This window comes from Girardinichthys multiradiatus, chromosome 19 (assembly GCF_021462225.1).
Source record: "Girardinichthys multiradiatus isolate DD_20200921_A chromosome 19, DD_fGirMul_XY1, whole genome shotgun sequence".
Taxonomy (NCBI): domain Eukaryota; kingdom Metazoa; phylum Chordata; class Actinopteri; order Cyprinodontiformes; family Goodeidae; genus Girardinichthys; species Girardinichthys multiradiatus.
In genome coordinates this window covers 5,633,688-5,657,330 of record NC_061811.1, presented here as the reverse complement: position 1 = coordinate 5,657,330, position 23,643 = coordinate 5,633,688, and the positions used below count along the sequence as shown (strand labels likewise).

General features: G+C 41.6%; 1 protein-coding gene across 2 annotated transcripts in view; it reads left to right on the top strand.

The window, feature by feature from the left end:
• Window positions 1-3,922: 3,922 nt before the first annotated feature.
• The window catches only part of stac (SH3 and cysteine rich domain), a 54,464-nt gene continuing 34,743 nt past the window's right edge, over window positions 3,923-23,643 (top strand). Inside the window, exons 1-3 of one of the 2 annotated variants that reach the window (XM_047345926.1) lie at window positions 3,925-4,412; window positions 6,663-6,695; window positions 15,234-15,567. In XM_047345926.1, coding sequence (XP_047201882.1) covers window positions 4,299-4,412; window positions 6,663-6,695; window positions 15,234-15,567 — 481 coding nt within the window. In that variant the 5' untranslated portion in view covers window positions 3,925-4,298. Of the gene's footprint in view, window positions 4,413-6,662; window positions 6,696-15,233; window positions 15,568-23,643 lie in introns of both variants that reach the window. The other variant, XM_047345927.1, reaches the window with a different exon arrangement.

Sequence of the window (23,643 nt, the reverse complement as noted above, 5' to 3'; positions counted from 1 at the left end):
AACGTGAGCCTTTATTAATGGATTTGAAATGTCCTTTTTTCTGTGTGCATAAAAACTCAATGAGCTATAACTGTTTTCAGGAGCAATGGGCCAAAATTCCAGCAAACTGTGAGATGCCTTTGGAAGGATAATTAAAACATTTGACCCAGTTCATACAGTTTAAAAGACAATTATACCAAAAACTAAAGGCATTAATAAAGGGAAAGTAAAAGAAACAAGTATATAAAAGACGTGTTTTCTCTCAAATACTTTGGCATTTAGCAATTATTAATAGTTTTAGCAACAGTAACTATGCTAAAACAGGAAAAGTTTAGTCACATTGAACATTGAAAAAAAAAAGGTTTGTCTTTTTAAACAATGCATTTAAAATATCTGAAAAAATAAAATAAGATCTGAAGAAGTAAAAACAAAACCAAGATTTTTTTGTACTAAACATGATACAGAGATATGTGCCTGGATGGGCGGTGAGCGTTTCACGTTTTTTTTTATTAGGAAGTTAAATAATGTAGCAATTATGAGAAGGAAAGAAAACTAGAAAAAATGCTCAGCAGCCATGAGCCATGAAATTACATGACTTGGCTCATCACACTGCCTTAATGAAACCTTTCATTTGAAGTAATTAACCCCTTTCACTCCAGTCCTCCATCCTATCGGCCCTCATCACTCCATCTCTCTCTCCTCTCTTCACCCTCGTACACCCTTTTCCACTGTGACGCCTAGGAGCTCAAAGAGGAAATTATAATGTTTTTATGTTCCTGAGTCTCTGCTTCCTTGTGTTTGGGAGCAAATGGTCACTCATGTTGCTCTCTCTGCTTAAATGACAAGCAAAGGCCCATGCACACAGGCAGCACTGACTCAGTGACTCTGGGAAGTTTTTTGTTGTCTCTCCAGGTGGTGGAACGTTGTGTGAAAGAATGAGACCTTTGCTCATTTGTGTTTTCATTGCATGTAGAATACCTGCTGCCCTGTCTCCATTAAAATTAAACTGCAGACATAAATGTAGGCCTCAGTCAATCTGGACACTGATGTGCGGAAAAACATATTCTGCCATTGCAACCACCAACCTTTATATGTCAGACCGCCATGAAGGGGCAGATAATTGTGGAGGAAAAATGATTTGTAGAACAAAGTAGGCCTATTCACAAGTGCAAGTCTTCGGGGGGCTTTGGAGAGACTGAAACCCCTTTTTTTCTCTGCAAACTATCCCAAGCTCCATCAGACTGGATGGAGAACTTCGTTAAACATCCGTTTTCAGGTCTTGTCATAGTTTCCCAACTAGATTTTGGTATGGGCTTTGACTAGGCTATCTAGGCTCATTGTCCTGCTGGAAGGGGAACCTCTGCCACAGCCTCAAGTCTCTTGCAGCCTCTAACAGGTTTTCTTTCAGGATTGTCCTGTATCCTGTTCAGCTCTTATCTACCTTCCCATCAAATCTGACTGATTTTCCTGTTCATAAAGAGGAAAGACAGCATGATGTTGCCAATAACATGTTTCAGAGATGATGTGTTCAGTGATGAGCAGTATTTCTTCCCCACACAGCAGTTTGCATTTGGTCAAAAAGTTCCTTCTTCCACATGTTTCCTGTGTCTCCTCTACTGTTGCATGTGGAAAACTGCAAACTTATTTTGGGATTCTTTTAACAATGGCTTTCTTTTTGCCCCTCTTCCATAGAGGACAGACTTCTGAATGGCATGCCAGTTTTTCTGGGGACTGATTCTCCTACCTTAGCTACAGGTCTCTGTAGCTCCTATACAGTTACCATGGGTCTCTTGGCAGCTTCTCTGATTAATGCTCTCCTTGCCAGGCCTGTCAGTTTAGGTGGACCTCCGTGTCTTCCATGTAGGTCTGTAGTTGGTCCATCCTCTCTCCATGTTCAGACGAGGAATTTAACAGAGCTCTGTGAGATGTTCAAAGCTTGGGATTTTGTTGTAGAACCTAAACTTCTCCACAACTTCCTCCCTGACCTGTCTGCTGTGTTCCTTGGTTGTCATGATGCTGTTTGTTCTCTAGAGAACCTCTGAGGTCAGAAACAGAACAGCTGCACTTACACTGAGATGAATGATGCTCAAAGGTAGACGTTATCAACTTATTAGGTGGGTTCTGAAGGCAAGATGTTGCACTGGGTTTTATTTAGGCATATCAGAGTAAAGGGAGATAAAATCAAATGCACGTGACATTTATTTATTTTAAAATTATCTACCTTTGTCCTTCTACTTCTCAGTTATGCACTACTGTCTATGTCACCTGTAAATTCATTTTGCTGTGTCTGTAATTTGTCCCTATAGCAATGAAAAATCAGTAACCATCACTAAACATGTAAAATCATCCTAATAATTCTTTCCAAGTCTTTTCCTGTCACTTCCTTTCTACACCAATCCCGAACAGAACTACATGGCCTTCTCCTATGATTTTAAGTCATGCACCTTTGCATTGCTTCCTTTAACACTTTCTCCTCAGCTGCTGAATAAGCTGTAAAATATTTGCTATACTGGTGGTGAGCTCATCAACAACTGGTATGCTAGAATTGCAAGAAGTGACCAGTTGTTCAGCAGCTCCTCTGTCCTAAAGCTAGATGAAAGCTGAAGCGGGTTTGTAGAGTCCTTCTTGGTGACTGTGTTGGTGTTTGCAGCCCAATCAAAGTGAGGAGGCTGCAGTCTGGTGCCTGCCTCCTTCGTCCTGCAGGATAACTTCAAGGACATCACATCACAAAGGAGCCTGGAGCGAAGCAGCGTGATACATCACTACGGTGACCATCACACCTATCCAGTCGTGGGTTTGTGAGACGTATCTTACTTCACTGGATGTGATAAACAGCCAGAACAGTATTTATGACCAAAGCATGGTTTTAAAATGGGGCAAACAATGAAATATGCTAACTTGAGCACATTTCTACTAAACTGTTGAGCTCAACAGATTTCTGTAAACACCACTAAGACTTAGAGATGTGTTTTATGGCTTTGGTGTAAAAGAGAGGACCATTAGTAGCTGACACACTCCTGCTCAGGTCTCTGGACAGGTTATCAGTCTTTTCTCTGTCAATACTTTAAAATATATTGCTTAATTACTCTTAACATTTTTGGTTTTCAGAAAAAAAGAAAGGGTGTGTTTTTTAGTTGTTGTTGACCCCTACCACCTCTGTACATCACAGACACTTTATTTACTATTTATCCTCTTTCACCAAGCAGATTTTGGGTTCGAATCCTAACCGAGTGTCTTTCTGCATGGAGTTTCCATGTTCTCCATGTGCATGCATGGGTTCTTTCCGGGTACTCTGACTTTGTAGTACACAAACATGACTGTCAGGTTTATTAGTTGCTTTAAATTGTCCTTAGCTATGAGTCTCTGCAGTTGCCCTTTGACAAACTGGTGACTTTTCCATGGTTCGCCTGTCTCTCTCTCAAGCCGCCCCCCTGCATGGATAAGTGGGTATAGACAACGGCTGGACTTTGACAGGTATTGACAGACATCCAAACAGGTTTTAACTAGAGGAGCAATGCAACGTCTTAAAGCTTCTTACACTTTAAAGGTCTGAGGACATCATCTGTGGGAGGGGAAGCAAATTTTAACCAGATCTAAAGTCATGCTGAAGGCATTTTGAAAACCTACGTAATTAACAGTGTGGAAAGCTTGGTTCTGAGGTGTTTCTGTGCAATGCAACAATAAAACATCTGTCCATTGCAATCAGACACATTTCGGAAGAAGTATTTTTCTCTGTGGTAGTTTTTACAGAAAAGTCTGGGATTGAGCACAACAGACAAACATCAGGCTTGCACTGATGGGCAATTTATCTCCTTGACTACACAAATGTGTCATTTTCAGTGAGGAGCTTGTTCTAGAAACGAGACAGGCGTGGAGTGGACTGACAATGTTTATACTTGTGGGCGTTTTGCCTCAGTGTTCTGGAAGTCTACATTTTGACAACAGGCAGTGACGATATAATGATTCTCCTCCTTCTCAGGCCCGTCTTCCCTTAAAGCCGCCAGAACAGGCGCTGCGAGGCGCAAAGCGCACAACGTGTTCTTGGAGACTTCCTGAGAGGTTTACGCGCGACGCCACGACAGAGGCTGGAGCCGAAGTTGGACGCAGTTCGGCTCAGTTTGTGTTTCGGAAACAACCTCTTTCCGTTTTTAACTCACCTGCCTCTTTCCTCTCGGATCTTGGCTTCTTTCATTCGGCTCTGGGTGACTTCTGCGGCGGATCTCCGGCGCGCTGTGACCGTTTCAGGCTGGGGGAGTGGAAACAAGTTCTGGCAGAAAACAAACTGAAGTGTTTTTTCAAACAGAGCACAGAAAGAGACGATGATCCCACCGACTAACGCAGTTCAGGACGACAGCGGCGGCAAAGAGGACGAACGGGACCAGGATGAGGCTCCAAAATCCCCGACGATGAGCGCCAGCCAGCAGGAAACCAAGGTCTGTATATAACCATATTATTTGCTATTCAGCACACGGGTTTACAGATGGATGCAAGTCTCAGAAACTGCGCAGAGTAAAGAAACTTCAGTCAACAGCGCTGTACAACAAGCTCATTCTGTTATAGGCTGATTAAAAACCGCAACAGTCGTTTAAAAGTAATTTTGAAACCAAATAATGAAATAGATGAGAAGGATTTTGTCAAAACCATATTGTTTCGTCCGTGGGAAACAGTCATCGTCAGATATATATATATATGTATATGTGTATATATATATATATATGTATATATATATATATATATATAAAAAAAAATATATATATATATGTATATATATATATATATATATATATTTATATATATATATATATATATATGTATATATATATATATATGTGTGTGTATATTTTAATATATGTATTTTTAAATATGATTAAGTCAGACATTTTAAATAATGGTAGAAATGAATAAAAATGTAGCTAGATTTGATTATAACGCCACAATTCTATAAAATCATGCACAGAGAAAAATAAACTGTACCATCATTATTTAAGTCAGATTCCACACTGTCATCAATTTTTAAACAAATAAGAAGCCAAAATGGAGAGTATTCATGAGCACAACTAAGTCCATCCCGCGATCCAATAACTTCCAAAAGCACTTTTAGCAGTAAAATCTTTCTTTAGTCATTCTGTTTGTCTTTTAAGTCTCGCACATGGTTGTGGATGAATTTATTCCACTTTCCTTTCCATCCTTGCTTCCTGCACAGCTTTCTTAAGGTCCCACTACAGCATTTCTATCAGGTTAATGTCTGGACTTTAAATGGTTTGTTGCAGCACTTTGATTCTTTATTTTTTGCTGTTCTGGTATAGATTGGTGTCTGTTTGGTATCATTGTCCTGTTATTGAACCAGTTTGGGTCAAACGTCTGCTATCAGACAGATGGCCTAGCAAGTGTCTCTTAAATATTTTGGTATGTAGAGAAGTTTATGCTGGACTAATTGACTTCAATGTTCTCAGGTCCTGTGTGTGAAAAACAAGCCCAAATCATCAGCCCTCCTCCACAACAGTTGGTGTCTGTGCTCAGAAACTGTTTGGTTTTCTCCAAACAAGATGCTGTTAATTATGGCCCAACACCTCTACTTGGGCCTAATCTGTCAAAATGAACAGTTCCAACGGATTTATAAATTATTTAGATGGATCTTTGCAAACGTAACAGTTTGCTGGAGCTCCAACACCAGTAAACTGGCTAATGATCTGTGCATTTAAATAGCAGCACCTGCTCATTTCACTGTTAATTCTGAAAGACGCAGCAGGGTGAACATTAACAAACTTCATCTCTGTTTAATAAATCATGACAGTGTGGGATCTGCTGTGTGTATATGCTTGGGTTAGGTTTAATTCATTTTAGAAACAGATTGTGTTTATTACATTCTAAGATGAACACTCCTAGACCCAAAAGAGGCCGAAGTTTCCTTTTAAAAAGAGCATGAGGATGTTTCAATCATCTCATGAACATCTTCTAAAGGCCTAGTAGAGGAAAGGTAGGAGGAAGAAAACAAAGTGAACCAGATCAGTTACAAAAGCACTCCTATTAACTCCTATTTACTATATCCTGACTTTATTTTTAATTAGAGTTTACTTCATAAAGGTTATGTTTTCTGCATTATGTCTTTTTGAATCAACAAGTTCCAAAAGACTTTTCAAAACTCCTAACTATAATAAAAACTTGTTCATTTTGTATCAGACGATATCAGCGGTCCTAGTAATTTGTGTCTCATCAAATATAGTTTGTACTTTCTGCTTGTGCCTGATAGAAGCCAAGCAGCAGAGATTTATAGCTGCCCCCGGCGTTGTCTATGTGGGTCACATGTTGGCCAGCCTCCTACAATTAGCAGCACATTATCGGACTGCAGTCATCAGTGTGGCAGCAGCAGCCGTCCGCTCTCCTCCTTTCCTGTCCCAAAACCTCCCACACAGCACCCAACAGGCCTGCACTCACTCTAAATGACAGTATGCAATGCCGAGACGGTAAGAAGTTGGTCCAGTTTAATTTCACCTGTGATGACAAAGAAAGATTATTTGTGGATTCTGGCTGATTTAAAATCAGTTTAAAGCTTCGGCCAAATGGCCACTGAGATAAAATGAGCTGCAGAGCTACACCAAAGGTTTTGTTTATAGAAAAAGTAGATTAAGTTCCTCACAACCTTCAAGTAAAGCTGTGTTTGTGTTTTCATTCCTCCTTTTAAGAATACTGTGAGACCTGAACATCACAAGCGCAAGGTGAGCCTCCACTCTTGTGTAAACTCAGCTGATTTTAGCCCTTCATTATAAAAGCATACCTGCATGCACATAGAGATAAAACCTGTTTCACATGATTAACATGACAACGTTTAGTGCTTTTAAAGCAAAATCACTTTAAGAAATTTAGTTAAGTCCATCATCACCCATACTTTTAGATGGCACTTCTTTTTCTGCATGTGGATATGTAAATACATTTACAGATTTTTATCTTTAACAGAATAAGTAGTTGCTGCGGTTTGTTTAGCAGTGCCCCACATGACCCCCATTAACTCTCCCTGCTTTATTATAGGTTCCATAAATCAGATGTCATGAAACTACGCATGAGCTGCATGCACACATTTTCCTCACTGTTCTGTATACATTGCAGCAACAAAATAAGAAGGATGCTTCCCCTACTATGATAAAAAGAACACAATGATTGAGCTACCAGCTGAAATTAAACTGAAATGAGCTTTTAAATCTGAACCACTTTGTTGCACTTTGGAAAAACATCAAAATATGTACAACACAACCTTGCAAAAGTATTCTTTTTTAAATTTTCCAGATTTCGTCAAAATAAGACCACAAATTTCTATGTTTTTTATTGGGTCGGGTCAGGGAGAGAGCTGAAGAGAAGATCCACAGCTCCGTTGGGAGAATTTGGCCTGTGTAAAAGAGTAGCAAGAAGACAGCCATAGCAAATCCTGTTTGTGGTTACAGCAAATCTGTGGAAGAAGGTGCTCTGGTTAGATGAGGCCAAAATTGATGCTATGTGTGGCTTAAAACTAACATCCCACATCTCCCTGAACACACCTTTCCCAAAGTGAAACATGGTAGTGGCAGCATCATTCTATGGGGAGGTTTTTCTTCAGCATGGACACGGAAGCTGGTCAGAGTTGATGGAGCTAAATCCAGGACAATCCTGGAAGAAGACCTGTTTGAGGCTGGAGGAGACTTGAGACTGGGGTGGAGGTTCACCTTCCAGCAGAACAACGACGCACAAAATGGAGCCATATGCATGTATTAGAATGGCCCAGTCAAAGTTTAGACCTAAATCCAACTCAAAACCCATGGCAAGTTTTGGAAACTGCTCTTCATAAACATTCTTCTTCCAATTTAACTGCTCTTGTGTTATTTTACAAGCAAAGCTCAAATACTTGCAGCTGTTATTTCAATAAAACTTGATTTTACAAACTTAAGTTGTTGCAGATTTACTTCTGTAAAATTTCATCTGAGAGTTTATGGCTATTGTTGTCGGATTCTCATCTTTGTGATGCAGAATAGATATGGAATATAGACCAGATCTGTTTCGCAGACAGGTTCGTCTATGACGCGACAGTGCTGTCACTTATGCAGGAGTTCTGGGATTGTCCTGGTGAAATAACTAGAATTAACAAGAATTACTTCTAAATTCAGCTTACTCGTACTCGTACTCGTACTCGTCGTCTTCCGCTTATCCGGGACCGGGTCGCGGGGGCAGAAGACTCAGCAGAGACGCCCAGACGTCCCTCTCCCCAGACACCTCCTCCAGCTCCTCCAGGGGGAGCCCAAGGCGTTCCCAGGCCAGCCGAGAGACATAGTCCCTCCAGTATGTCCTGGGCCGTCCCCTGGTCCTCCTCCCGGTGGGACGTGCCTGGAACACCTCCCGAGGAAGGCGTCCAGGAGGCATCCGGTATAGATGCCCAAGCCACTTCAACTGGCTCCTCTCGATGTGGAGGAGCAGCAGCTCTACTCCGAGCCCCTCCCGGATGGCCGAGCTCCTCACCCTATCTCTAAGGAAGTGCCCGGCCACCCTACGGAGGAAGCTCATTTCAGCCGCTTGTATCCGTGATCTCATTCTTTCGGTCATGACCCAAAGTTCATGGCCATAGGTGAGGGTAGGAACGTAGACCGACCAGTAAATCGAGAGCTTTGCTTTTTGGCTCAGCTCTGTCTTCACCACAATGGACCGGCACAGCGCCCCCATTACTGCGGCAGCCACACTGATCCGTCTGTCGATCTCCCGCTCCATTCTTCCCTCACTCGTGAACAAGACCCCAAGATACTTAAACTCCTCCACTTGAGGCAGGAACTCCTCTCCAACCTGAAGAGGACAAGCCACCCTTTTCCGGTCGAGTACCATGGCCTCGGACTTGGAGGAGCTGATCTTCATCCCAGCCGCTTTACACTCGGCTGCGAACCGCCCCAGCGCATGTTGTAGGTCTTGGCTAGAGGGGGCCAACAGGACCACGTCATCTGCAAAAAGAAGAGACAAAATACTCTGGTCCCCAAACCAGACCCCCTCCGGCCCTTGGCTGCGTCTAGAAATCCTGTCCATAAAAGTTATAAACAGGACCGGTGACAAAGGGCAGCCTTGCCGGAGTCCAACATGCACCGGGAACAGGTCCGACTTAGTGCCGGCAATGCGGACCAAACTCCTGCTCCACTCGTTCAGGGACCGGATGGCCCCTAATAAAGGGCCCCCGATTCCATACTACTGGAGCACCCCCCACAGGGCATCACGAGGGACACAGTCGAATGCCTTCTCCAGGTCCACAAAACACATGTGAACCGGTTGGGCAAACTCCCATGAACCCTCGAGTACCCTGTAGAGGGTATAGAGCTAGTCCAGTGTTCCACGGACGGGACGAAAACCACACTGCTCCTCCTGAAGCCGAGGTTCGACTATCGGCCGGACTCTCCTCTCCAATATCCTGGCATAGGCCTTACCAGGGAGGGTGAGGAGTGTGATCCCCCTGTAGTTGGAACACACCCTCCGGTAACCCTTCTTATGAAGGGGGACCACCACCCCAGTCTGCCAGTCCAGAGGCACTGTCCACGCAATGTTGAAGAGGCGTGTCAACCATGACAGCCCAACAACATCCAGAGACTTGAGGTGCTCAGGGCGGATCTCATCCACCCCCGAAGCCTTGCCACCGCGGAGCTTTTTAATCACCTCGGTGACTTCAGCCTGGGTGATGAAAGAGTCCAACCCCGAGTCCCCAGCCTCTGTTTCCACCAAGGAATGCGTGATGGCAGGATTGAGGAGATCCTCGAAGTACTCCTTCCACTCCCCGATAATGTCCTCAGTTGAGGTCAGCAGCCTCCCACCCCCACTGTAAACAATGTTGGCGAAGCACTGCTTCTCCCTCCTGAGGCGCCGGACGGTTTGCCAGAATCGCTTCGAGGCCAACCGGTAGTCCTTCTCCATGGCCTCACCGAACTCCTCTCAGGCCCGAGTTTTTGCCTCTGCCACCGCCCGGGCCGCAGCACGCTTGGCCTCACGGTACCCGTCAGCCGCCTCAGGAGTCCCACAAGCCAACCACAGCCGATAGGACTCCTTCTTCAGCTTGACAGCATCCCTTACTGCCGGTGTCCACCACCGGGTTCTGGGATTGCCGCCGCGACAGGCACCGCAGACCTTACGGCCGCAGCTACGGGCAGCAGCATCGACAATAGATGGGAGAACATGGTCCACTCGGACTCTATGTCTCCAACATCCCCCGGCATCTGGTCAAAGCTCTCCCGGAAGTGGGAGTTGAATACATCCCTGGCCGAGGGCTCCGCCAGGCGTTCCCAACAGACCCTCACTATGCGCTTGGGCCTGCCAAGTCTGTCTGGCTTTCTCCTCCTCCAGCGGATCCAACTCACCACCAGGTGGTGATCAGTGGACAGCTCAGCCCCTCTCTTCACCCGAGTGTCCAAAACATGCGGCCGAAGGTATGATGATACGACAAAAAAGTCGATCATTGACCTCCTGCCTAGGGTGTCGTGGTGCCAAGTGCACTGATGGACACCCTTATGTTTGAACATGGTGTTCGTTATGGACAATCCGTGACTAGCACAGAAGTCCAATAACAAAACACCACTCGGATTCAGATCGGGGAGGCCATTCCTCCTGATCACGCCTCTCCAGGTGTTCCTGTCATTTCCCACGTGGGCGTTGAAGTAAATTCAGCTTTTAGCAGGTTAATTCACATTTACCACTTAACATCTGAACTAAATCCACTCAAGTAGTAGTTCTTGTTCATTTGTCACTTTACAAACAAAGTCTGTAAAATGTGTGGATCATTATTTACATGTTCACACGTTATATATATTTAATGCTTGTTTTTAATATTGTTGTCTGTCTGCCCACGGCTTAACTTATTCCTTGCCTGCAGCAGGCTCCTGGGCAGGAACTACAGAAGCTCAGCCTTATTCCAATGGTTAGGGCACAGTTCATAATTTGTTTAAACGCAAGGAGAAGAATTTCAGTAATGGGTCCCCGCAGATACATGTGTGAGTAACAGCCTGATGCCCACACAGACACACAGACCCACAGACTCTGGCCTTCAAAGGGAAATGTTGCAATGGTTTTTCTTTCACAGAAAAAAACACAAGTTTACCCAAAATGTTTCTTAGTTCAAAGTTTTTGTTCTCTCCTAAACGGATTGCCAGTTGTCGGGAAGAAATGTGCTTAGCTCAAGTTAGCAAAGTTAAAAATAGCATTGTTATGAAAGGTTGTTGGCATTCATGAATGCCCTCATTTAAACACATTTACACAACATTGAGAATAGCCATTCTATATCAGAATTCCCCAAACAGTGGAGTAGACCACAGTCCAGGTCTAAACCCATGAGGTCTTATCTGGACCCAGCTTATTGGGACTGAATATTTTTTAACAACACATATTTTACCTGATTTTTATTAAAGGATTTTAATGTGCGCTGCTTTTCAGCATTTCCCTAGCTTGTAGTTTTACGTCAGCAGCCGTGGGCTTCCTGTATATTCTGTGTCTTTGCTCGCAAATAAAACATTTGAGTGAAACTCAGTGAAATTTAATTGGACACCTCTCACGTAGGTGGCAGCATAATGCTCTCCAAAAATGCAATATTTGCTTTTGCATCCGCTACATTCACAAGCAAATAGAGTGTCTTACTACAGAGCACATCCATCCATGCAAAATAAGTTAATGAATAGTTTTAACAGAGTACTCCAAAGCTCATGCAACTCTACTAGTCCTGGTGCCATAATAGTTTCTTAGTGCTGTCTGAGAGCTTAATGGGCATGCTTATGCATTATTAGTTTGTGGCTTTTGTCTTTGCATGCTAATATTACTGTTGTCTTTAAACATTTAGTCAATTTGCATTTACAGATATGCAGAATGATGAGCAAGAGATGCTGCTTTTTATGCCAAACCCTGACGCCTTTGCTTGTTATCATACAAATTCCTGAATATCAAAACAGGTTTTCCTGTAGAAGATGTAACATGTTCTGTCTTTCTTTGCCTCTCTTATTGTTTTGTTTGTGATTGGCACCAGATTCTAGAGTTAATTATATTTTCTAAATAAAATACAAGCCCTAAAAGAATGAAACAGCTTTAAGGTTTTGTAGCATTTCAGAAAACATCCCAACATTTCTGTAAATGAGGTTGATAGTTAGTATAAATATGTGTTTGAACACCATGTGTAACATTTATGTACCAGTGGGTTGCAGTGGGAGGTATTTTTGTTCTAGATTTATGTTTGTTTGTTTGTGAAATGGTGTGTGTATGTGTGTGTGTGGGTGGTAATGGTAGAGAAAGGCTCTAAATTGATTGTTTCCAGAGTGACCCAGGGAATTGATTCTCTATGGCCCAGCTGGAGTGACTCAGAACGATTTGCACAGCTGTGTTCAGAAAAATGACAAGCAAAAACAGCGTGTGTACAATGTCTTAATTCAAATTGCAGCTCTGCAGTTTTAGTATTAAAATTGTGTGGCAGTTAAAACACATCTGAATGCAGAAGAAGACGTGTACAGTGCCTTGCAAATCTATCTATACCCCTTAACCGTTTGCTGTTTTGTCACAATACAGCCACAAACCTTAATGTATTTCATTTGGATTTGGAAGTAGTGCATAATAACAGAATACAATGAACATTTTTAATAATTCAGGATGGTTTGTAATGCATTTGTATTCATCCTACCTTGCACTGTGAATACAGTCTTTAGGGGTGTGTGTCTGCCAGATTTGCATATAGAAAACATTCATTTGCCCATTCTTCATTGTAAAACAGCTAAAGCTCAGCCAGACAATCTGTGAACATCGGTTTTAGGTCCAGACCTTGTCTGGGACATTCTAATATGTGGGTATGCTTTGATCCAAACCATCCCATAAGAGTTCTGGCTGTGTGTCTCTGTGGTTGTCCTGCTGGAAGGTGAACCTGCACCTCAGTTTCCAGTCTTCTGCAGCCTCTAACAGGTTTTCTTCTTGGATTGTCCTGGATTTAGTTCCATCATCTTCCCATCAGCTCTGGCAAGCTTCCCTTCTGATGACGAAACACATCCCCACAGCATGATGCTGCCACCGCTTTGTTTTGCATAATCCCCCTAAGTGCTGGGATAGTGTGTTCAGAGTGTTAGTTTTCCACCACATATAACATTTTGCATTTAGACCAAAAAGTTCCAGTTTGTTCTCATCTGACCAGTGCACCTTCTTGTTCTTCACATGTTCGCTGTGTCCCCTACCATGGCTTGTAGCAAACTTTAAATGGCACATCTTTCTTTCCAAAATTACCTTTCCTCTTGCCACTCTTCCACATGCTTGACTAAATGGTAAATTGACTAAATTTATAGAACACCTTTTCTGTCCTAGGAACCAGCTTTTTACACTAGAGCCAAATTCATTCGCCCAACACACACACACACACACCGATACACGATAGTTGTCTTGTGAACAGGCTCTCCCATTTGACTAGTTCCTCCAGAGTTACCATGGGTCTCCTGGCTACTTCTCCGATTTTTACTCTACTTGCCCGGCCTGTCAAATTAGGTGCTCTGTGAGATGTTCAAAGCTTGAGATATTGTTTTAGAAACTCACCCTACTTTAAAGTTCTCCACAACTTTCTCCCTGACCTGTTAGCTGTGTCCCTTGGTCTTCATGATGCTGTTTGTTCTCTAATGTGAGGCCTTCATAGAAAAGCTTATACTGAGATAAAACTACACAGAACAAATTACACAGGTGTCTTGTTCATGAATGATGGCAAGCTGGAGCGGTAGATAGACTGACAGATTGAAGCTTCTTCTGCAGTAATGCAGGTGCTGCTCTGGTCTGTTGTGGTAAAGAAGAAGCTGAGCCAAAAAGCAAAGCTCTCAATTTACCAGTCTGTCTATGTTCAAACCCTCACCTACGGCCATCAGATATGGATCATGGATAATCTAGATTTTTATATAGATTTTTTATTCACCAACAATGGATTGTTTTGGTTTCACTTCGCAATCATGCACCACTTTATGTTGGTACATAAAATCCCAATGACACCTTGATGTTTGTGGCTGTAACATGAGAAAATGTGAAAAAGTTCAAGGAATGTTAATACTTTTGCAAAGCACTGTAAGTTAACCACAAGGTGACACAATTCCATCAACACAGACAGTCTAGTATTTTATCCTTGCACTAGTTTACTTTAATGCTCTCCTGCTCATTTGATTCATATTTTTCAAAGCAATAGTTAGACCTTTCTGAGATGCATTTTGTCTTAGTTTTTAGTCCTAAATCTTACAGTAGGCTCTTCTCCTGGCTTTTAGCAGAGCCTATTGTATTGGATTATTATATTTAGTATGTTATAATTATCTTAGGCATGTTAATGAATGATTAATGCCCACTGAGGGAACACATGGGCTTTAGGCAGAGAGGGATTCTTACTCACAGAATCTTGCAGAAAACAGTTTGTAATTTTGGTTTAACATTACTTCTATAAGACTTCTAGGTTTTACTCCGTTAAGAACATTGCTCAGTAAATTAAATAAACGAACAACAGATACGTTTTATTCTGGGTGCAATTAAAGTATATCCTTTTCCCCCTGACTTTGACTCATGGAGAGTTCCTTTCTTCTGCTGTCCTTTAATTCTGACTGGAACACAGTTAATCTGAAAAATGACCAGCTTGACACCAGTTACAGAAGGCCAGCAAAGAGATAATAAATGAAACAGCAAATTTTAAGAATCAGCCAGTATATTGAATTAAAATAAACAGAATTTTGTTTTTGTAGCATGACAATATGTGAAAAAATGCGTGAATACTTTAAATCACCACGGGCTGTGTTAACTCATCTACTGGATAATTAAGAATCCACTTCTTTAGTCTGTTACTATCTAAAAAACAGACCATACAATCAGTTCGGTTAATGCTTGATAATCAGTGTGGACCTAAATGTAAGTGAACCTCACAGGACAGGAAGAGCATTCTGGGAGGTGGAAGAAGCTGCTCAGAAAGTTGGCCATTATTAGTAGTTTGAGGCAGAAGCCTGATAAGCTTCATGCTGGCTGCAGCCATAAATGGCGACAGCAGCAGTTTAAATTAATGGACTGACCCAAGCTGGAAATCACATTACATTCCAGGTAGGAAGCATTGAATCTCCCCCTCTGAGCGGTAATAAGTTGGCCCCTGTGGGAGCGTTTTATGCCCACTGAGCTCTGAGTCAATGACAGTCTTACGGACTACGCTTGTTTATTGGGGTTATAAGAAACTGATTCCCTTCACATCTTATTGAGTTGCTCTATTTCTCATCTCTTCGCCTCCTCCACTCTGCTTCCAGCTACAGAGACTCAAACGCTCCCTTTCCTTCAAGACCAAGAGCATCCGCAGCAAGAGCGCCGACAACTTCTTCCGGAACAGCAGCGAGAACAAGACGGAGCTCCTCTCAGATGTGAGCAGCAGCACGGGCCATCTCTGCAACATTGGGATGGCCCCGCCGCACACAAGCAACCTCCCCATTCCTCCGGTGCCTCCGGCCATTCCTTGTGCTCCTCCCCCAACGTCCCGGTCCCAGGCACGCAACCCGCTGCAGGTGGACTCGGCTGGGCACTGCTTCATGGAGCACATCTTCAAGAAGCCCACATTCTGCGATGTCTGCAACCACATGATAGTAGGTATGGTTCACACACCACCCTTTGTTGATGTGAGAATACACTCTTGTAACTGTGTAGCAAGCACCACCATGTTTCTGTTGTTAGAAAGGGGCGACGGTGGCAACAGTTGTAGGGGTTCGTCCTGTAACTGGTGGGTTGCCGGTTCGAACTCCCACTCTGTCTGTCTCAGTCGTTGTGTCCTTGCTGATAGAGGGCCCAGTGGCGCCGATTGTATGGAAGCCTCACTTCTATCAGTGGCTACAATGTAGCCTGCCACCGTCAGTGTGTGAATGTATGTATGAATGGGTGGATGACTGATTGTAGTGGAAAGTGCTTTGGGGTCTCTGGGGACTTGATAAAGTGCTATACAAGTACAGGCCATTTACCAGAAATAAATCGTAAAAGGACCAACACCAAACAACACAAAACATTGCATCTGCTGAAAAAAATGCAATTTCAATGCAACATGTTGGAGAGATGAGCTGAAATTAGCTGAAAAAAGTAAACCAGGAACTAAGGAAAAACTTAGACAATGAGAATCCTATTAAATACAAAAAGCAGTTGCCAAATTATGATTTATTTGATTTAAGTAAAAAATGTTATCCAAACCAACATGACCCCACGACCCAAAAATCCATATTTGCTTCAAAACGTTTTGAAACTCTAAGATTAAAAAAAAAAAACAGTAAAAGGCTAAAACATTTAGTAATAGCCCAATGCAGAGTGACCTGTTTAGCACAAGATGTTTGAGTTATTTAAAAGCTTCTTGCATTCATTTTCAACCCAACCCAACCCAACAGAAGTCTGACCAAAGTATCTCTGGTTCTGTTATTGGTTCACTGGGTATAGTCCCTCCATCTGTCTGCTGAGGTGTAAGAAAGCCAAAAGTAGCTGTCCAAGCTCTTCCACCTGTCTTCCCATGCCAGATAGTCCAGGTTCTCTGGCAGCAGACGCCCTTATTATCCATGAATATTGATGAACCTTATGTCAGGAACATAAGATTGCATAATACAAGCACTGGAAAGGTAAAATAACACATGTAAATGTGGACCTTTAATCAACATTACCACTCTAACAACAGCCTGCAATGAGTCTTGAAACTAATAAAGGAAGTGCATTTTTCCCAATATTTTTTATTTCATTTACGTAAGTAATGTTCATATTTGTTTATACTCTAAATATAGATTCCCCAGTCACAATATTAAAGGCCGTATATCATAATTTTCACAAGTTCTTGTTTTAAGCTGTTCAGGCATGTAGTTCATGATAGCCATATTCATGCTGAAAACTGCTGAAAAGGGACAATGCAACACTCTGACATCAAAATGTAACACAAAGGCAAACCAAGAAAAAAACAGTGAGAGCACAGTCTACAGTTTTGTGTTTGAGTTCATAAAGTAAAGGAGAAATATGTTCAGGGTGCAGTAGTTTGGAGGCCTGACAATCTGGCACTCTACCCAGGGATTTTAAAGTATTCTGTGGTAAACTCAGTCTGCCTGTAATTCACCACAGTTAGGAATTACTGCATGGGACAAAAACTATAATAAAAAAATAAAAAAATAAAACACTGGCAGCATTCAGGTAGAATTTGCCATATCTGCTCCAGTTCTGACCAGCATGGTTACTCTGATGAATCAGCAGTGAAATGTTTAAAATATGTCACCAAAATACTTGCTATCAGGGATCCATGTACTGATTGTGCACTCTTCTCCAAATTATCAGCCCATGTTTTACTTTACTAAGTGGTTTAACTACACTACAGAAATCTAGCTGTCAACACATTACTCTGGGGATGTGTCATGCTGCTTAAACTCTGCAAGTCCCTCTACAGTATGTTTTCCTACAAACACATGTTGTTTGGCCCTAAAGTCACTTGAAGCTGGTGGAAGGTGGAAATGCTACACACGTGTTGGTTAAAATACTGGTATACAATCAGACAATAGCTGCTGGGAAACACTTCATTTTGCTCAGATACAGAGAAAAAATAAGTCGCAGTCATGGGTAGACATGCAGTAGGATCATCTGAAGATAGTGATTATGTATTTATTCATTACATTGATTTTGACATCAGCAGAAATTTTGTAAACACATAAAAATATAAAACGTCTTCAGAATATCCGCCTTGACTCCTGCAACGCCCTCTAAATTGGTCTCCCAGCCTGTGCTGTGAAACCTCTACAGATGGTCCAGAACGCGGCAGTGCATCTGGTCTTTAATCAGCCGAGAGAAGCAAACATCCTGCCTCTGTTCGTTGAGCTCAACTGGCTACCCTTAGCCGCTTGTATAAATTTTAAGTCACTCATGTTCGCCTACAAAGTGCTTAATGGAACGGCTCCCATATACTTGAATGCTCTCTCAACAGCTAATGTCACGACCCCGTCACTCCGGTCTTCAAAGGATTGTCGGCCAGCAGTGCCCTCATCACTCTAAAGACAATCTAGACTCTTCAGGTGCCGTTCCACAATGGAATGACCTACCAAGTGCCATCAGAACACGGCTGGAGACCCAGCTCTTTAGAGAACATCTCCTACCCTAGCACCTACCCTGTACTTCCCTACTTCCTCTACCTACCTCTATACCTGCACTCTTTTCTACAATGTCCCCCCATCACCTCTGACAGAACCTAACTAGAGATCTTTCTTCTAAGTATCTTATTGTTAGCTTTCATATTAACTGCATTGTTACATCTTCATTTGTAAGTTGCTTTGGATAAAATTGTCTGCCAAAAGCAAAAAAAACATCTCCTCCATTTGGCTCAGACAGAAAGAAAAACAATGCGGCTCCAGCTACTGATCTTTAAAATAAATAATTTTCATAGCTGATAAACTTCATCGTCATTAACAGCAACACTCCTTTTTTCTTAGGTTTGAATTGTTTTCTGCCTTTAATACTAGGTTGCAGTTTTTTCATTATCATCATTGCCTGTGTACTTCCATTGAGGTCACCCATTTAGCAGTGATGTGGAAGAACAAGGGAACTGATTCAAGAAACTGATATTGTGATTGTTAAAATGTAATGGCTAAAGGGTAAGGAAGGTCCAGCTGCAACAGAAACTAAACTCTTCTTAAACAGATTTTACAGAGTATATTTAAGTAAAAATATTTATAAATTTAAGGTAATACTTTTCAATATCTTACAAACTATTAAAAGGATACAGACTGTTCCTGCATGCCTATTTCTTTTTTATGTTGTGATACACAACGACTTTTTGAGGTATAAAATGAGACAATAGTGCACCTACCTACTCATCACATCTACAGTCATTCACAATAAAAACATCTGTACATCGTTTAGTCTTTATGATTTTATGTGTAATTAACATCTTTGATTTATGACAGTCATCCACATCTCCAGCACCAATGCTGCCATTTCTCTCTCGTTTGTTACTTCAGCGAAGGAACAACCTTGTTTGCAAAATAAAAACAAACCAGGAGCAACAATTACATTCAAAGGTCACAAACTGATGATCGAAAAAAAAAATTTTCCTGTCCAAATAATTATTAAATTCATTATTGTCATAGGAAACCACACTGCTGATGTTCTATTATAGAGATGAGGGAATATCTGCCAAATGCAGCTTCCATGTTTTGACTGAACACACAATTTGGAAACGTATTCAACCAAACCAGCATTTTCTTTCTGAGCAGAGATTTGTTTTCTTATCTGGTTAGCATCAAAGTTTCCTAATGGGAGCATATTTTACTATTCCTTAGTTTCCTCAGAGACAGACTAACAGCTTCATCACAGTTTCTTAAAAGGTTCCCTTTAGTAAACGTCTGCTGACCTGTAGGGTGTGAAACACGAGGTACTCGTTAAAGGACATCATTACTTGATCTAATTTAAAGTGAACTAAAAAACATGTTGCAGGTTTTGTGCATTGCTTCCTCTGCTGCTGGTGCTGCTGTGGTGATCTGTGGGTGATGGCAAAGGTCTTAGTTTTCTCGAAGATAAGGAGAAGAATTTCATCGTTCCCAACTACACCATCATGCCAGCAAAGGTCAGCCCAACTTTAAATGATGACCTAGTTGCTGTCCAACACCAGCTCACACTACAGCATATAAGCAGAGATTTTGAGTTTCTACCCACTAAAGAGAAAATACTCTTGCTCATCTTAAAACAATGGAAGTGGAACGGACGTTTGCATTGACCTTTTATACAGTTTTAACTCTACAGTCATTAAGCATGAAGATTTCAGATAATTTATATCAAGATTGTAGACCAACTTAATTTTAGATCTAAAATTTTATCATATTACCTACATATCAAGCTGTCACAAGTGCCACTTTGGGACTTTCTGATCACATTCTGCTTCATCTTATTCCAGTTTACAGGCAGAAATTAAAAACCTCTAAGCTTGTGGATAGAACTGTTAGGAAGTGGAGGGAGCAGTCCAAGCAGATGTTACAGACCTGCTGAAAGGATTGGAGTGTTTTTGAAGCTTCAGCAAACAGACCTGAAGGAGCTTGCTGAAACTGTCACTTCTTACATAAGCTTTTGTGAAGACGTGTGTGTGCAGACCAAGACTTTTCCCACAAACAACAATAATAAACCATAGTTCCCTTCATATCTGAAGAATCTGCATCGAACCAACGACTGTTAGACCTACCACCAACTCGTTCACATTTCACTCTATATACTGTATATATAAACACACTGCTCAAAAAAATAAAGGGAACACTTAAACGACACAATATAACTCCAAGTAAATCAAACTTCTGTGAAGTCAAACTGTCCACTTAGGAAGCAACACTGATTGACAATTAATTTCACATGTTGTTGTACAAATGGAAAAGACAACAGGAGGAAATCTTTGGCGATTAACAAGACTCACTCAATAAAGGAGTGGTTCTGCAGGTGGGGACCACAGACCACTTCTCAGTACCTATGTTTTCTGGCTGATGTTTTGGTCACTTTTGAATGTTGGTGGTGCTTTCACACTCGTGGTAACATGAGACGGACTCTACAACCCACACAAGTGGCTCAGGTAGTGCAGCTCATCCAGGATGGCACATCAATGCGAGCTGTGGCAAGAAGGTTTGCTGTGTCTGTCAGCATAGTGTCCAGTGCCTGGAGGTGCTACCAGGAGACAGGCCAGTACACCAGGAGACGTGGAGGAGGCTGTAGGAGGGCAACAACCCAGCAGCAGGATCGCTACCTCCGCCTTTGTGCAAGGAGGAACAGGAGGAGCACTGCCAGAACCCTGCAAAATGACGTCCAGCAGACCACAAATGTGCATGTGTCTGCACAAACGGTTAGAAACCGACTCCATGAGGATGGTATGAGGACCCGATGTCCTCAAATGGGGGTTGTGCTCACAGCCCAACACCGTGCAGGACGCTTGGCATTTGCCAGAGAACACCAGGATTGACAAATTCGCCACTGGAGCCCTGTGGTCTTCACAGATGAAAGCAGGTTCACACTGAGCACATGTGACAGACGTGACAGAGTCTGGAGATACCATGGAGAGAGATCTGCTGCCTGCAACATCCTTCAGCATGACCGGTTTGGCAGTGGGTCAGTAATGGTGTGGGGTGGCATTTCTTTGGTCAGCAGTGCTTTGATTTTGAAATGCTTCTATGGAAGCTAGTCTCTCTTTATTATTGTTGAATCATGACTCATGACCTGAACTGAGGCAAATGATACTTGCAGAACGGTAGATGTTGTTCTGGCTTCTTTTGTGACATCCTGTATGAGTCGTCAATGCTCTCTTGGAGTTAAGTTGGTAGCACGGCCTGTGTTTGGAGGGTTTTCCACAGTTCTCCATGTAGTGGATAATTGTTCTCACGTTCTCTCCCCGGAGTTCTAAGGGCTTAGAAATGGCTTCGTAATCCTTTCCAGACTGATAAGACTGATCAGTTACTTTGTTTCTCATGTGCTCTTTAATTTCTTTAGATCTGGGGAATGATGTGCTGCTTTAGACTACTTCATGTTGTCAGACATGCTCCTTTTAAAAGTTTCTTTGCTGTACAGGTTTAGCAGTAGTCAGCCCTGGGTGTGGCTAGTGAAAATGAATTGAGTTGAAATGACAAGTAGGCTAATTGGTTTTCACATTGTGTCAGATTGGTTTGGATATCCTTTAATTGCTTAAATCAAAACTGCATTTTTAATTTGCTCAGGTTATTTTTGCTTCAAATCTGTTTTGTGATCTGAGCATTTAAACAGAAGAAATCTTTAGTCTTTGAATCTTTAAATATCAGAAGTTTTAGTTTCTGCATGCCTTCTTTTAAAGTTTGGGAAGCTTATTTTTAATAATAGTTGTCATAACATTATATAATTATCTCCATTTTGATGAACCTTTGCTGTCTCGAAAGATTTATATCTCCTCAATCAGGATTCTGGTTCTGGCTGCTTCAGATGTGAAGGACCCTCTAGGTGACAACCTTCATCATTTCTTTGGTAATATTCACTTCACCCAAAAATAATAAAATTTTTGCCACGATTACATGAAAAACACAGCACTTATAAAAAGAAATGAAGTTGAACAGGCTTTTAAATTTTGAAGTGTTGCTTTTTTTAGCTCGCAGTTTAATCAGCTTAAAGGAGCTACATGAACGGCTGGGACTTTGTTTGGTATACAATATGCAATCATTACTGTTTTAACTGTTTCTCATTTACAACATAGCATTCTTTGTTTTGTTTAATTATCTGTAGAGATGTCCTGTTTACTGGTAAAAACTAAATTTGCAGAACCTGACAATAACATTGATAAATGTTTGAGTATAGATCATCTTCATCTCTCTCTGCTCTTCCATTGCTCACCAGTGCAGATCAATTGTACTTTTGCATAACTACATTCTCACACACAAACATGAAGAGTGTGGGCCTTAGCAGGTCACGTGCTTATGGATTATTCTGTGAAAAGTCTGGCTATCAGGACTACGGCTCGTACAACAGAGACTGTGTGCAGCTGTCTACTGTAAGTGCTCGTTTGGTAAACAGGTGCTATCACTTCCAGACGGGTTTAGGTGAAGCACATCTTGAACCAAACATGAATATGAGGTCATTTAAAATGCATGGTGTAACTGTGGTATCATTTTATCAGTCAGACTTCTGCTCTTTGTTCTGGTCTAAGCAAGATAAAAGTCCACAACATATTATAGGACCTGCTTGCTTAAAGGTGAACTTTGAATTAACATCAGTTGTTTAAAAGTAGAGGAAGAAATGTTAACAAAAAAAATGTTTTCATGGATAATAATTTAAAGGATTCTGTTTGCTTGTACGGCTGCATGGTGGTGCAGTTGGTAGCCTGGGGTCTTTCTGCGTGGAGTGTGCATGTTCTCCTTGTGTATGGATGAGTTCTTTCTGGGAACTCCTTTAACAGTCCAAAAACATGACTGTTAGGTTAATTGGACTTGTAAGTCTCTTCTTGCCCAATGACCTCTGTGACCCTTCATGGACAAGTGGGTATAAACAATGGATGGACTTTTGATTTTAGAAAAAGATTTAAATTGTCATTCAGACTGAAGATGATATATTGCACACCAGAATAGATACAATTCAATTGCAAGTAAGTAATAAATAGAAATATATTAATTTCTCTATATATATGCCAGTATTGCCTATTTATCTCCTTATTTATCTCTGACATTTCTCTTGTTGCCATGACAGCTTGATTGTAGACAATCAAGGCTATCATTTTAGGTTTTCTTTCCATGCCTACAGTATATGTTATTATTTTGTATCTGCAAAACAGGTTATTCAGTTTACACCCATCAATTCTAAAATTAATAGATACACACGAAAGAGGCAATTAACACAAATTAAGCTCCCAAATCTGTTGGTAAGTCAGAGTTTTTGCATCGTTTTCAGTCAGAAGAGTTGTCTTTTCCTGGCATAGTTAGCTCAGCCAGTGTTTATTTGGTTAAAACTGAACTACAGAAGTACATATAAATTGAATTAGAACTTTCTTCCTGTTAATCTGTTGCATGTATCATTTCAAAGTTTTTTTTTCTGCTCATACACACTAAGAACTGATCCAGAGCATCTTGCTCTGAGGTGTGTATAGATAATGAATGCATGAATAACAGCATCGGGGAAAGTCTTTTCTAGGTCTCCTGCCTTAGAGTGGAGTTTTCAGTTACCTAAACAGGATAATTT